Source organism: Sapajus apella, unplaced genomic scaffold (genome assembly GCF_009761245.1).
Source record: "Sapajus apella isolate SASKATOON/1434 unplaced genomic scaffold, GSC_monkey_1.0 scaffold42, whole genome shotgun sequence".
In the NCBI taxonomy this organism is placed as follows: domain Eukaryota; kingdom Metazoa; phylum Chordata; class Mammalia; order Primates; family Cebidae; genus Sapajus; species Sapajus apella.
The window spans coordinates 16445419-16462218 of NW_022436982.1; the positions used below are offsets into that span (position 1 = coordinate 16445419).

General features: G+C 33.3%; 1 protein-coding gene across 10 annotated transcripts in view; it reads right to left on the reverse strand.

Moving 5' to 3' along the window:
* The window catches only part of CNTLN (centlein), a 337157-nt gene that overhangs the window by 262570 nt on the left and 57787 nt on the right, over nucleotides 1-16800 (reverse strand). For all 10 annotated transcript variants that reach the window (XM_032300118.1, XM_032300117.1, XM_032300115.1 and 7 more), the window contains exons 3-5: nucleotides 10681-10765; nucleotides 1489-1623; nucleotides 692-871 (exon numbers count right to left, since the gene is read on the reverse strand). In XM_032300118.1, the coding sequence (XP_032156009.1) occupies nucleotides 692-871; nucleotides 1489-1623; nucleotides 10681-10765 (400 nt within the window). The remainder of the gene's footprint in view (nucleotides 1-691; nucleotides 872-1488; nucleotides 1624-10680; nucleotides 10766-16800) is intronic.

The window sequence follows — 16800 nt, forward strand, 5'->3', positions numbered from 1 at the left end:
TTATTAAAAAAAAAAAAGAAAGCATATAATTTAATGAGAAAAGAAATTAGCAAAAACCTCTAAAGACAAAGAGAATACCACAAAAGTATTATTTTGAAATATACTAATCAAAAAAATGTAAGAAACCACTGCCTCACTTGACTAGCCTTTAAAAAAGGATATAAGATTATAAAGCTTGATTGTAACCTTTCTCTTCCATAAAAAAAAATTTTTCCCATAAATAAGGCCCTTTAAAGTCAAAGAAAGCACCATCATAGAACCACATATTTGTATTGTTTAACTGCTTAGTATTTTTTTACATTTTATATTTTAAAGAATCTAGAAAATAGTCTTAAAAACTATATTGCAATAAATTCTAGCTATATTTGTAAGCTTAGGCATTAAGTGAAAAAGTTAAAACCCATGATTCTAAATATGTTTTTTGAAAACACATTTTATTTCAAAATGCAATAGCCTTTATTTTTTAATGATTACATTTTAGGATAACCATTTGAAGTCAGTTTCCTGCTTTGCAACATCAATTTTTAAAAAGCTATGGGTCTTAAGTGAAAGAATATAAATTAATGCTAGGCCCCACTGGTAGATTTGAATATATAACTTGTTATTTAAAGAAAATAACATGTATTAAGCTTCCTAGAAAAAGTTAGATTCAAAAGAGGAGTGTGGATTCCATTCCATTCCCATTGTATACCTTTATTTTTACATCAGTGCTATATTTTTCTTTTCTCCAATGTGCTTCCTGCTTCCTCAGTTTCTCCAGGTCATTCAGCAGGTCAGCACAGCGGGTGCTTAATTTCTGGTTTTCCTCCTCCAGATTTTTTATAACTAGTCTGTTTTGTTCTTCTTTGTTCTGTACACACTCCTTAGTGTCCTGTAGAACAGTACCACAAGGGCAAATAAACAAAACAAAACCAAAAAAAACAACCAAAAAAATGGTGAGAACTAATCAGCAAATACAAACTGTGCAGTTTTACCCTCACAGCAGCTTCTTCTATATTTGATAGCCAAGGTCACCTGTGTACTTTTATGGGCCTCTTTTCATGCAGGTGGATGGGTCATATTTTTTCACTGGATGACAGCTTTGATGAGTACACATTTGCAAAGAGCCCATTAATTGATCAAGCTGCCTTTGATGCTGTCCCCAGCTATTTTTGAGACCCATACAGACATATCCTCCCAGACCTGGGTTTTATCAATTAATAATGCCAGTCCCATCAGAATCTAATTACAAGAAGCCACATATTCACACTCCTACTTTCTTAGCTCCATTTCCATCATTAACTATTTATCTAAAAGTTATAAAGCTTAGAGTTCTAGCTTTAAAGCAGCCTTATCAGAGTTTTTGCATGTGAGAAAACTGTATGGTACAGCAGGGCCTAAGGCAAGTTTTCCTCCAAACCTGTCACTTCCTGTGCCACAAAGGCTAACAAAGCTTAAAGCAGAACTTCAAAGCAACAGTCCCACAAAACTATGTACAAGTCAACACACCTTAATTTCTTGACTTTTATCTTTAAATTTCTTCTCCAACTCACTGAATTCTTTCCTTAAGAAAGCATTTTCTTCATCTACTGCAGTCTTCCGTTTCACAAGGTCATTTATTTCCTGTTTCAGTAGTGATTCTCTCTGTGGAAAAAAAATTAAATTACTGGTGAGCTATTATTTCTAAGAAAATAAATACTTTATTTTAAAGGTTTTAGATTTTGATTTGCTAATGTTAGGATTAACTGCTTTCATAATAATGTCTATCACCAGAGTTCTCATTTCCTGTGATATGCCCATAATTTTTAACTAAAATGTGCAAATACAGGGCCTATTTATGTTGAAGAACACATAAAAACTGGACACTAAATATTAAGCCACACTCAGAAAGCAAGGTTTCAGAATTCTGGTGTGTAACAGAGAAAAAAAAAGATTTTTTAAAAAACATTCTAATTAAAGAAAATATATTTATAGCTAACATAATTCCTTATTATTTTATCTGAATGTCATTTAGAAGAAACTTTTCTGAAAAACTGATTTTGTGAAAGCATAAATCACTTTAAAAATTTTTTAATGGGAAGTTATTCTGTAGACAGAATATTTAGAATGTTAAGACTGCCATAATTTTTAACTGAACATTCTTTTCACCTGTGAGATGCCTAACTTACACACCTACAAGGTAGATGTACCCATGACTCAATTTTTACCTTCCCTTGTTTCTCCGTATATCTTTTCTCTCAAAAACTGTAGTGCTTCTCTTGGCTGCTAATCTTACCTCTGTCTGAAAGACTATCCAGTCTATAACCCAGCCCTCACCTTCCCAATCACCAGTCTCATATTTTCAGCTATACAAGACCTCTCCCTTTGGATTGTCTACTACCTCAAACTAACTTGTTAAAAATGAAATCCATATCCTGATTTTATCTCTTTCCTAAACTTCTTCAACTTTTATCAATCCATCCATTCTTTCAACTAATATTTATTAAGCACATACTATCCAGCCTGACACAATTATTGGAAGCCTCCAAGTCAGACTCAATAACGCCTTTTGTCTGTCAACCAAGAAAGAGACACATCAAGATGGAAACACATTTTTTAAGTATTACACTCAGTAGACTTTATTCCATCTCTGAGCTATCATTGATGCTGATCCCTAAATATCAATTTATTTTATACTCTCATATTTCCTCTTTATCAAATTGTCTCCAAAGGACTTGGAAATAAACCAAAAATGAGGGGAAGATTCGAGCAGAATGAAAAATGGATTGAGTTTTAGGAATAAAGTGAAAATATATCCAATATTATATTTTATTTATTTCATTTTTTTTAGAGACAGGGTCTCACTCTATTATGTCATACAGTCAGGAGTGCAGGGGAACAATCATGGCTCACTGCAGCCTGGAACTCCTGGGATCCCCCCACCTCTAACTCCTAAGTAGATAGGACCATAGGTATGTGTCACCAACCCAGCTAATTTTTAATTTTCTTCGTAGAGATAAGATCTTACTATGTTGCCTTCTCAAACTCCTGGACCCAAGCAGTCTTCCCAGCTCAGCCCGCTGAGTTAACCCCAATATTCTAGTTTTTAAAGGTATAATACTATTGATTTTATTATACTTAAAAGAAATAAAAGGAGTGGACCCTGTACATACCAACATTCATCGAGGAAACAAAATAGTATCATTATCTTTGATATCTCATGTATATCCCTTTATCCTCTAATACCTCCTATTCCCTCCAACAATAAGCATTATACTGAAACCCTGATTCTTATCTTTGTCTTGCTTTTCTTTATAGTTCAAAGACAGATATATGTCCCTATTTAAAACACTGTATAGTTTTGCTTATTTCTAAATTTAAGTTAAATCATACTACATATATTATACAGCTTGTTATTTTTGCTCAACATATGTTCCCATATTCATAATGATGAATGCAAGTGTAGATCAATTACCTTCATAAATAGTATTAGTCCATCAGAAAAATATGCTATATTTATCCATCTTTTATCGGTGTGTATTTCAGCTGTTTCCCATTTGAGGTAAAGGGGTATACAAACAATGCTGCTATGAACACTCTTAAGCATGATTCCAAGTATTTATGACCAAGAATTTCTCCCAAGCAGTGTTTTTCACACTACAGATTACCATCTAGTCATGGGTCATTAAATAAATTTAGTTACCATAGTCAGAATTTTTTTAATGGAATATAATACAACAGAAAGTATTGAGTTAATAGCCGCACATTCTTAGCAAAGAAACTATGGTTACAGGAATAAACTTATGAAACAGACATGCTTTATAATTATTTTCTAAATTTTTATGTTTAAGATTTTTATTGTATTTAAATATTAGCAAATTCACATTTGATATAAACATTTGCATATGTTTATCTTAATTATATGTAGTAAAAATAACTATTATATGAAATTTTTATTTCATGTGTGTTTACTGGGTCATGAAGTAAAATGTACTTTTTTCAGTGTGAGGAACATATTAATAAAAGTATGAAGAACACTTCTCTGGATTATATCCACTTAGAGGTGAAATTGCTAAATCAACGATTATTTGCACTTCAGGAGTTTTCATTACTCTACCTCCCTACCAACAGTTAACTCTCAGGGTTGGAAATTTTTTTAAATCCAGTAAGTACAAACAGCATCTCAGTTTTAACTTTTATGTCCTGTTTTAATTACTAGGCCATATCTAAATGTGCCTGACATCAATCAAGTAACATAAAAATAGATGCATAAAAATGGCTCATCCACAATTTATAATCAATTTTTCTACTCTCAGCTAAGTCTTATGCCCCTTTAAGATTCAATTTCCACCTCCTCAATAAGTTTCCCTTACTATCCCAGTATTTTGTAATTCTTGCCATTTCTAAATTTTTGTATTATCTATATTGTTCATTTGATACATAACAAACTACCTAGTCTTGCTATCTCTCTATCTACTCATAATATCTTCCAAACTAGATTGTTACGTGTTTACAGATCAGATTGACACTAAATAATAAATTCAATAATATAAGCATTAAAGCGGTTTGTAAAAGACCCAGAAGCCTATGCTTTGAAGGAGAAATGATAAAATTTGAGCATCTCTTGTCTATTCCAGAAATTAAACTCTAGGAAGGAGAGAACACTGACCAATTGACAAGTTTTAAAAGGGTTTTCCCACTAAAGTGAACTAAACTTAACAGGCATTGAGAACATAAATGATATCGATAGCGAGTCCTTTCATGAAAATTATTTAATACATGAGATTTGGGCATTTGAGTTAACTTAGAATAGTAATTCAAAAGGACCAACACAGACTCAGTTTGTAAATTTAAAAGCATAATAAGAAAAAAAAGTTGGTTAACCAGAACTATCATATTCTGAGAATTAGTTTAATATTACATTTCATAATACAGATTCTTGTATCACAAAATCATTAAAATGTAATAAGTTAGACAAAGATTCTTTCCCAATACAAGAGCACTGATAAATTCTAAAAAAGTGTAAAAGTTTGAATAAATCAACATAATTTCCTAATAAAATATACCCTCGATAATCTAAATAATGAAAGCACAGATATATACAGTTAAAGTTCATTTTAAAATTTAGCTTTATTAATATTTTTCAACAAACCTTTCTGAACAGAGGTAGGTAAATTCTTAATAGTCTGGCTTGAGTTAATATTAAAATAGCAAACACAACTCAAATGAACCATAAGGCAATAAGCGGTGACAAGAGAGAGAATGTCTGGAACAAATAATTTATTACAGATAAGCCATGAAATGAATAATTCAAATAATGGTCAAGAGAAGTCTATAGAGTAACAAGAGAATAATATCGAGTATGAAGCAGGGATAAAAACATGTAGGGGGTGGGGAAGAAGCATAAGACCCAAACTGTTAGGCAATACTTCAGCATAGTTAATTTATTATTTATACCGACCTATTTTCAAAATGGACATGAAAGTTTTAACAACAACAACAACAACAAAAAAGCAGTAATTAAACCACAATATAACTAAAACAGTGATAAGTGGAGAAAAAGGAAGGGATAAAAAAAAGCAACTGCAATTAGGAAATGAAACTTTTGAGCTTCCTAGAAGGTAAGGAAAAAAAGAAACATACTGTTAAAAAGGAATCATCATCTAATTAAATACAATATACTAGATTATCATAAGTCATGCTATTAAGCACAATACTACAAGGGAAATGTATTACATTATTTTATAACAGTGACAAAGCTAAAACACAGTCTTACCAAAAAAACAAAAAAACGAAAAAAAAAAAAACATGGCAATTCTTTACACTAATAATTATTAGCTTGCACTCTATGAAAGATTTTCTCCAATCAGCTGAAAAAAAGTATATAACTTGGTAGTAATTTCACTAGATATAGAAGATTTAAATAAGCTAAAGGATTTGTCATTCTCATTCTTACTCTATCTTATAGCTATAAAACTTGAAAATTAGGAGCTATTTAATATTTTTCAGTGTAACAACAAAAATTCAATGGTGGGACTTCTGGTTAACAGTCCAGCATGTAAGGAACTTGGAAGTCATCTTTCCCATTTACACAATAAAAAAAAAGCTAAACAAACTGAAAATCAACAACTCTTTTTAGATCCATTAGGGAACTGAATTATCCAGCAAGCCAATGCCCCCAAAACTGAAAAGACAGACAGGCAAATAGAATAACAACTTAACGGAACAGATGCCGAGGAAAAAATGTTTCCACAGGAGCCAGCACCAAGGTGGAAAAACTTATTCTGTAATTAATGAATTGTTAGAAGATCAATATAGACAAGTCTGAGAGTTTAAAACTCAAGCATGGCCCAGTCATCATCAGGCGAAGGAGGCAAACAGCACTCAGAGGAACCATCAAATAATAAGAGGCGACACATTTCATAAGTTTAAACTACTGGACCCCTGTCATGTCACAAGGAAGATGGGACAATAATTCCTTCCTGTTTCCAACATGTGGAGGGAGAAAGTAACCATCTTTAAACACACTGAGACTATTCTTTTCTTCTTACCAAGGTCTGTCACCAAGAAAACCTTTATTACCAGAGCCCAGACTCATGGGATTTTACTTGAGCCTAACAAACCAAATTGGGGAAGGGAAATATCCAAATCTAGCACCTTCTAGCCTTCCTCTCTCTCCTAAGGGGGTAAGGGGAGGGGGGAGACAAAAAAAAAAAAAACTGAGAAGAATTTTGAAGGTCACAGTCCAGAAGCACAGCCCACCAAAAGACAAACCCAAACATAACACTACATAACATTTCCTCTCCTCCTCCAACACCCTACCACCATATCAATAGAGCTATTGTATAATCAATAGGTTTGACCAAAAAAATGCAGTTTAAATAGCAACTATTAAATTAAATTGCCTCTGTAGGTAACTATAACCTAACAATATGTAAACAAGCACAACCTTACTTGAGAGAATATTCTTGTATAGTAGCCGAGTCTCAGCCAATTACAGCAGCCAAGCATTCAGCCAATCACAAACGCAACTTGCCAAAACATGTCCAAATAAGGCAAACACCAAACTGTAAACAATCTGGCTATTTCTGTTTCTCACTTCCATTCTCTAGCTATACATAGTCCCAGGCCATCTTGTGGAGCAGAGCTCTCTGAACCACTTTTGGTCCTGAGTGTTACCAAACTCATGAATTCTTTTTCAGCTCAATTAAACTACATTGAATTTAATTTGTGCAAGGTTTTTCTTTTTAAGAAAACTGAAAGAACTATGCATATCAAGGATATTTACAAAGTATCTACAAAAATTCAAATAAAAAACACAAATACCAAACTTTTGCCTCTAACTCATACCATAGCAAACAATGGACACAGTGTAATCTCTAGCCAGATAAACCTAAAGCCTATTTACTCCAGCTCTTTTTTTACCCATTTGGCTAATTTTATATGTCAATTTGGCTAGGCTACCCATGGTACACAAGTTCTTATCTAACACCAGTCTAGATGTTATTTATTGTGAAAGTATTCTTTAGATGTGATTAACATTTAAACTAATGTACTTTGAAAAAGGCAGATTACCCTTCATAATGTGGGCTGGCCTCATCCAATCAGTTGAAGGCTTCAAGAAAATACTATAATCCACAGAGGAGGAAGAAATTCTACCTCCAGACTACCTTAGGATTTGCAATGTAACATGAACTCTTCCCTAGATCTCCATTCTGCCAAGCTGCCCTGCAGAGTTACTTGCCAGCCCATAACTGTGTGAGCTATTACTTAAAATAAATGAGTCAATCAATCAATCCATCCCTCTCTTTCCCTACCCCATAATGTCACATTTCTTCACTCCTTTCCCTTACATTGTCAGAATTCAATGATCTCTTAAAATTCCATATGCCATCCCCCTTGTATTGCTTTCTAAAATTCATTTAAAAATTTCATGATTACTGAATATAATGTCTTTTTCAAAAACCTATTCCATTTTTTGTAGCATTTGACAACAATGACAATATTTTGCTTCTTGAAACTCTTTTCTCAATTTATGAAACACTGCATTGTACTCTCTTCTTACTTCCCTAAAGTCTTTCCATCTCTTTTACTAAAATTTTTCCTTCCTCATTAAAAATATCAGCAAATATCTTGTTCTCAAAATTCTCGCTGCTTAAAGTCTTCCCTCTAATTAAACCATTATATACCCACATCTCCAGGTCAAAACTCCATCCCAAGTATCAGATTCATGCTTCCAACAGTTTGCTAAAAATCTCTAACTGAAATTCCCATCAACACCTAAAACAAACTAAAAGAAGCTCAAAACCTTACCTTCAAAACAATTTTACTTCCTGAAAATAACCCTCTTTTTGATAATAATCCCACTGTTCTGCTGGTTTCTCTAATTGAAAACCTAAGAGTCATTTTCAAAATGACTATCACGTCCTTACAGTTCCATTTACATACCTTTAATTCCTGCCAACCTAATAATTCCGGTCCATATCAGTGGACTTGATGATGAAATAACTATTAATAATTAGGCGCTGGGTATATAGTCATCTGTATGAGACTGATAAGTGGATGAGAAAGACTCTGCCCTCATAGAAAATACAAAGTAGTGTAGGAAAATATGGCTATTTCCACCTTACTTCTATCCTCACCTAATCAAAGAGATTTAAAAAGCATTAAAGGCAAGAAATGGAACTCTGAATGTTCTACTATGCCATCACAGGATAATACATACATTTAATACAACATTTTGTTAGACCTAACTGAAAATATACCTTGTAGAAACTTAAAACCATCATTACACAAAAATGAAATAATTAAACCTAAAGAAATTTGGGTCCCTACAAAGCAAATAATTTATCTTATGGAAGTTTACTATGCTATACATAAGCTATGTGATTTCACTCAAAAAAATAATGAAATAATCTCTACTCAAGGATGCAGAAGTAAACAAGGAATTTAGCAAATAAATGGGGAATATATATTTTCATTTAAAAAAGGCAACATTTTCTAAGGGTATGCTATAGTTATCCAAAGATGATAAACTGAAAAGCATTCATTAGAGTGTTGCAAGCTTAATGCCTAAGGATATTAAAAAGAGTGCCAAAACCCATTTTCCTTCTCTAACAGAATAGAGGTGTAACTGAGGAAGAGGCTGCTAAACTTGTACCTACATTTTCTCAAATCACCTGAATCTTGGAGTGGCCAAATTTTTTCCAGTAAAATGGGAATACAAAATGATGTCTGCCACGTCTGGGTCGTAAGGCTGTATTTACTAAGCAGCTTAGCCTAATCCAATTAATATACCAGGCACATGACAGTATTTACCTATTTTAGAGCATATTTTAATATTGTTTAATACTTGGGAGGTAAATACAACTGTTTGTTTCCAGAACAAACTAACTAAAATGTTATTCTTATCATTATAGCACCAATTATGACATTTTCTATATGACAAACTCAACTTTGGAAAAGGTATAAATTTCACATTTATACGTTATTTTGGAATCACTACTCAATTTTAGAAAGAACTGATGTGGATGGAGGGAACAGAACTTTTAGTCATTTCATAAAACAACTTTGTAACAATAACTGACCCTAGATCAAAGTTCTCATGACCCTTTAATTGGTTAGAAATGAAAATAAATTCAAATGTCAAAAAAGCATAGTTGCCAAAAAGGTACCACCAAAGAAAAATTATAGTTAATTTGCTCCATAATGAGCAATTGGGTATAAAATGAATTTAAATATTATATAACAATATTAGCCACTCTTAAATTTCTTTTACTTCTTTTTAAAGATGTTTCTATCTTGAAAATTCTTCCAGGAAGCATGACCACATGTACTTTTGTATTAATTATATACTGATTACATAATCACACATAATTTTACATATTACATATACATATAATTACATGTAATTGTGTAATTTACTGATTGTACATAAGAGATAGGATTGTACTTGATATAGTTTGAATAGTTGTCCCTGCCCAAATCTCACACTGAACTGTAATTCCTAAAGCTAAAAGTGGGGGCTGGTGAGAGGTATTTGGGTTATGAAGGTGGATCCCTCATGGCTTGGTGCTTACTTTACATAGTGAGTGAGTTTTCATGAGTTCCCATTGTTTAAGAGTGTGTGGCACCTCTCTCACCATGCCCTGTCTCTCTCTTTTGCTCTTGCTATAATCATGTGAAGTGTATACTCTTGCTTTGCATTCTGACATGAGTAAAGCTCCTTGAGGCCTCCCCAGAAGCAGATACTGCTATGCTTCCTGTACCATCTGCAGAACCATAAGCCAATGAACCTTTTGTCTTATTAATTACCCAGTCTCAGGTATTTCTTCATAGCACTGGAAGAATAGCCTAATACAGAGCTAATACAAAAATACAAGTTTTTAAAAGTATAAATAATATCATCTCAATTTTTATCTTTTCTAGAAATTATGAAAATTTACTAGTTTAAGAAGCAAACAGTATCTCAACCAGATACTATTATAAAACTGTAACATCAGATAGAATTAAAGCCTATTAATTCAGAAAACAAATAACAGGGTACAAGCAAAGTATTAATAATAAAGAATAATCTTACTAGTGACTTCAAAATAGTAATGCTTTAACATAAGGACCCTTATAGTCTCCATAAATACTACTGCAAAAAAATAAATATAATTTTCAAGATCTACTACCCAAAACAAATATAGTAATTTCCAATGTTTTTATTGTAACACCAACCTGTTCAAATTCTTGTATTTTGGCATCCTTGACTTGTAGAATTTCTAGAACTTTTCTGTCTTTAGCTTCAGATTTCTGTTTTTCTCTAGATACAAAAATATATAGAGTTTATTAGTCATAACTGGTAGCTAATACTTTAAATTTTCATATCCCAAATATAAATATCACTAAAATATTGAAAATTAAATCATCTTGAGTTGACAGCTCTTTCAGAATTAATCAGAAACCATATGGCCAGTGACAGCAACTCACAACTGCTGAAAACTAACACAACTTCACACTAAAAGAACAGTTTCGTTTCCATATTTAGATGTGTGATAAAAATTACATAAAACATGGTTTAATATTGATTGCAATAACCATGTCATCAGTTTGAAAATAATTAAAAATAAGTAAACACGTTCTTGTTAATTTAAGCTTTTATTTACACAATTATATTGAGGATAAAATTTACCATTTTTTAAGTAAAAGTCTCAAAGAGAGAGTGACAGAGATTTACTTACAGTCAATATCCTATAACTAGACTTTTCGGATTTCTAACACCTTCCTACACATTTCTAGTCTCTGAGAATACTACTAGCGAACTAAATGGTAGTTGTATAATCAAAGCATCGTTATCTAGGAAGCAGAAAATCACAATACTTGTAAAGAATGACTATCTTCTAAAAATAAACAAATATAGCTTTAAAAAGGAAATGGAGGAAAAGGAAAAGGAAGGAACAAAGGGCTGAAGAGATTGCATAATCAGGCTAATACCAGTCAATTTATATAATAAATAAGAGGAAATTTATTGGACGCTGACATTTTTTGAAAATGTCACAAATAAAATACATGGTATTCATAGAAAAACATTAAAAAAATTAGACAAATCTGTATCTCCAAGAATCACAAATTAAACAAAATAGAAAACTATAAATGGGGATACAGCTACTGTTCACTGTCCCCCCAGATCAAGATGCAGGCTGAGGTGAAAAGGAGCTTGACTTCTGGGGATAATAGGGAATAGAGTGCCTTACCCAGTATGCAGAAGCACAACCAGGCTCACTGTGTGGGATGGGAATGCTAACTCATGAAATGAAGCTGGAAAAAAGCTTCCACCCATCCTTCCCTAGAACCAAGTCTATACAGGCAAAAGTTTATTAATGAATCTCCCCAATCAAGAGTTGAGTTAAAACACCCTACAACTGAGACCAAGTATAGCAAAACCTCTATAAAACCTTTTTCAGGAGAGAGACTTGGGTGAGATTGATAATTTATTGACAAATTTTATAGGCAAGTATAAAATTTCTAGGAAAAAAGGCATTAGAAAAGGATGTGGTGGTAGAGAAAGAGAAGGATGTAAACAATAACAATAACGGCAACCTTCCCTCTTGATCTATGACCCACCCCCTAAAAAAAATCAAAATACATAAACCCACATACACTGACATACTAGTGCAAGTCAAAAGATGTAATCCTCTAAAAAAAATTAAAGTAACAGAATACAATGAAAAGGCTAAAATAAGTAAGTTAAAGGTCCATAAAGACAAAAGAATAAATAATGTTAAAAGTAAAAATGAGAAATAAAACACAATTAGGTAGATGTAAGGAATCTATTAAAATCTTGAAGGTAAAAAAATATAATCACTGAAGTAAAAAACAACGAAATGGACTAAGCTCAGAACTAGACACAAAAAGAGATTAGTGAAATGAGGGATAGTAATGAGGGCTTCATCCAGAACACTACATAGGAACACAGTGAGATTAAAAACATGAAAACACTGTTGAGACATATAAGTTTCTTTGGGAAACTCTAACATATCCCTACAACATTCCAGGAGTACTAACTATGGGATGAAAAATAAAGCAGTATTTCAGGAGGTAACTGCTGAGAATATTTCAGAAAAGTTCTCAGACTGAAGGAATACCTACAGTTCTCAGAATAAAGGAAAGCTACATCTAACACATTAATCCATCATTCAGTCAAGTATTTATTGCACATTTATTATATGATAGGCATTGGACTAGGGACAGAACAAAATAGGCCAAGTTGCTGCCTTCATGGAATTAACATTTTAGTACAGAGGTAATGAAAATAAATAATACATAGTATGTCAAATAGTTATAAGTGTAATAAGGACAATAAATTAGGGTAACCAAGAAAAGAATTCCCAATCCTAGAGAAATTAGGAGAGAAACTAAGGTTGTTATTTTATATAGGATAGTTAAAAATAAATCTTCTTAAAGGTAATATTATATTTGAAAAGAGATCTAAAGGAAAGAAGAGTCATGCAGACCCTAGGGAAGAGTTCTCCAAGTCATGGAACTAGTAGAAAGAGCAAAGACACAAAGGCAAGAGCAACCAGTTATATTCAAAGAACAGCACAGAAGTACATGCATTTATAGTAAAGTGCATAAGGAAATGGTAGCTGAGGACAGAGAAGTCCCTGGGGATAAAATAATATATGGCCTTCTAAGCTTTCTGAAATCTGGAATTGAAGTGAAATGAAAAGGCAATGAGCAAATAATATATAACATTCTAAGAGTATCAATGGCTGGTGAGTTGAGAACAGGCCTTAAGGGTCAAGGGAGAAAGAAAAAAGACAAGTTAGAAAGAAAATGAAACAGCCAGGTGAAAAAGGAAGGTGAGTTGTACAAGATAGGTAGACGCAGCGATATTGAGAAGTGATTAAATTTTGGATATTTTAAAGGTAGAGCTAACAGGTTTTTTTGATAGAAAAGTCAGGAATGTCTCCAAAGCTTTTGCCTATACAACTGGAAAAATGGAGTAGACATTATCTAAGACATGGAAAGAAAACTGTTGGACACAAGGATTTCAAATAGGGACATACTGAGTTTGAGATGCCTAATCAACATCCAAAAGGAGTAGGCAGTTGGATTAAAAAGTCTGGAATCAGCAAAAAAGTTAAGGCTGAAGATACAAATTTAGGAGTCATCCAAATACAGTAGTTCCCCCTTACCCTCAATTTCACTTTCCATCGTTTCAGATACTAGCAGTCAACTGTGATCCAAAAATATTAAATAAGAAGTTCCAGAAATAAACAATCCATAAACTTTACATTGCAGTGCAGTTCTGAGTGCATGATAAAATCTTGCACTGTCCAACTCTGACTCACATAGGACGTGAATCATCCCTTTGTCAAAAGTATCCATGCTATAAACACTACCTGCCCATTCCTGTGTGGGAAAAATTATAGCGTACATAGGGTTCAGTACTGTCCATGGTTTCAGGTATCCACTGGGAGCTTTGGAACATATTTCCCATGGATAAGACAGACTACTGTATTTTTAAGACCCTAAGAGTAGATAGGCTTGCATAGGGAGTGATTTTGGATAAAGAAGTATGAGGATTGAGTCCTGGAGCATTTCAACGTTTATAGTTCATTAAGAAAAGGAAAAAACATCCAATGAAACTAAGAAGAATAAGCCAGTAATTTGAGAGGAGAATTAAGAGAAAGAGCTAATAGAATCTAGTAGAAAGCAATGATCAAGTGTATCAAATGCTACAAACACACTAAAGAAAGTAAAGATGGAGAAAGGACTGCTGGATTTAGCAACATTAATGTATTAATCTGTTTTACACTGCTGATAAAGACATACCTGAAACTGGGAACAAAAAGAGGTTTAATTGGACTTACAGTTCCATATGGCTGGGGAAGCCTCAGAATCATGGCGGGAGGTGAAAGGCACTTCTTACATGGTGGCAGCAAGAGAAAATGAGGACGATGTAAAAGCTGAAACCCCTGATAAAACCATTAGATCTCATGAGACTTATTCACTACCACAAAAACAGTATGGGGGAAACCACCCCCATGGTTCAAATTCCCACCCACTAGGTCCCTTCCATAACACATGGGAATTATGGAAGTACAACTGAAGATAAGATGTGGTGGGAACACAAAGCCAAACCATATCAATTAAGGTCAGTAGTGATGTCTTAACGAGAACTATTTTGGGAGGATGGTGATTACAAAGCCTAATTAGAGTAAGTTCAAGAAAGAAAGAAAAACACAGAAATACTGAAAAGTACTCTTCAGAGGAATTTTGCATAGAAAGGAGCAGAGAAATGGCAGAGTACTTCAAGAGAAACATGAGATCACAAGAGTTTTTATTTAACATGGGAGATAAGACAGTCTTGTGTGTATGCTGATAGGAATTATCCAGGGCAGTAAGAGACACTGATGATGAAAGAGAGAGAGAGAACTGCAGTCCAACATCTTTGAATCCTTGAGGCTTGAAGCATACACACAGCTTATTTGGCTTTAGATAAATATAAACAGTTCTTCCAAAGAAATAAAAAAAGAGAACATGAGAACAGATTCAAATATGTTGGAAGATATACTTATGGGAAGGAATAAAAGCTCCCTTCTAAGAGTTTCCATTTTCTCAATGGTATATGAAAGCAAAGGTATCCAACAGCTGAAAGTAAGAATGGGAAAAGAAGTGTTAGAATTTGAGAAGAGAGGAAACATGAAACATTCTAGTTTACTGAGATAGTAAGTGGGCCAGGAAAAAGTAGGATTATGACCAGGCAATACTAAGGACCACTTAAAATTAGTGGTCATAAATTAACGTAAGATCACTGTCATCATGGTCAGGGTTTTTCTTAAGCCAAGTTTGGCCCTTTGGAGGTAGGCACACAAAAGGTGGATAATTGGAATAAACCACATTGGAAATTTTACAGACATATACATTACGATGATTTCTTCTTACCATTTGCACTTTATCTTGCTTTATTATTTTATTTTCTACTTACCATACATTAATAGCACATTTAATACATAATTGCAATCCATTGTGTACAACTAGAACTTCTTTTGTTTCTTGTATTAATAATAAAATATACTTTCAAAAATTGATTAATTTCTACCCCTTTTTATTTTCTGTTTTGCCATTGTCTATCAGTATATCTGCCATTTTATATTTTAGTGTGTTTATTGATTTATACAACTATTTTATGTTAAAAATATATGCACTTGGCCTATAATTTGTCACTAATATATTCCCTCAAATTACCACTTGGATGTTTAACGTACCATTATAAAATCATAAGTACTGCAAAAACATACTAAATCTATTAGAGGTATATACATTAAGAGGAAAATAGCCAGATACCAAAGGGTAGGGCATGATAGGGTTTACCCACGGACAAAGACCCATATCATGAAAGTTAAAGCATTAACTACAGTCAGATATTTCCTCTGTAAGTTCCTTTCTGGATGTACCATGAATCTACTTTTAACTGTCCAGGAATTAGTTTAATTTATAAGGTTACAAAGGAATATAAATCATTCCATATAAAGACATATGCACCCATATATTCACTGCAGCACTATTTATAATAGCAAAGACATGGAATCAACAGAAATGCCCACCAATGATGGACTGGATAAAGAAAACATGGTACATGTGGAATAATACAAAGCCACAAAAAGGAACAAGATCATATCCTTTGCAGGGACATGGATGGAGCTGGAGGCCACTGTCCTCAGAAAACTAATGCAGGTACAGAAAACCTAATATACCACATGTTCTCACCTATAAATGGGAGCTAAATGATGAAAACACATGGCCAAATAGAGGGGAACAACACACATTAGGTCCTATTGGAGGGAAGAGGATTGGAGGAGGGAGAAGATCAGGAAAAATAACCAATTGGTACTAGGCTTAATATGTGGGGGATAAATTGTATAACCAATCCCCATGACACAAATTTACCTATGTTACAAACCTGCACATGTACTCCTAAACTTAAAATAAATGTTAAAAACAAATTGTAGAGTTAGTCTTTATAATACCCTCTTCTATCACCTCTTCTATAATAAGCCTAAGATCCCCACTAATGTCCAAATAAATTCTGGTGGTCCTTTTAAATAGGATAGGGATAATACTAGATTATGTGCCACCAAACCCAAACAAAAGCATTATTACAGCTTCCAAATGAGCTTGATACTTGGCTGATTCTCTCCTATAACACAAGTATGTCATATACACATACTCAAAGTCTAACTAGCGGTTAGGTTGCAGAGCACTAGCGTCATCATCCCCTAGGTTAGAAATGCATGTTCTTCAGCCCAATCCAGATGCACTGAATCAAGAACTCTACGGGTGGGGGCCCAG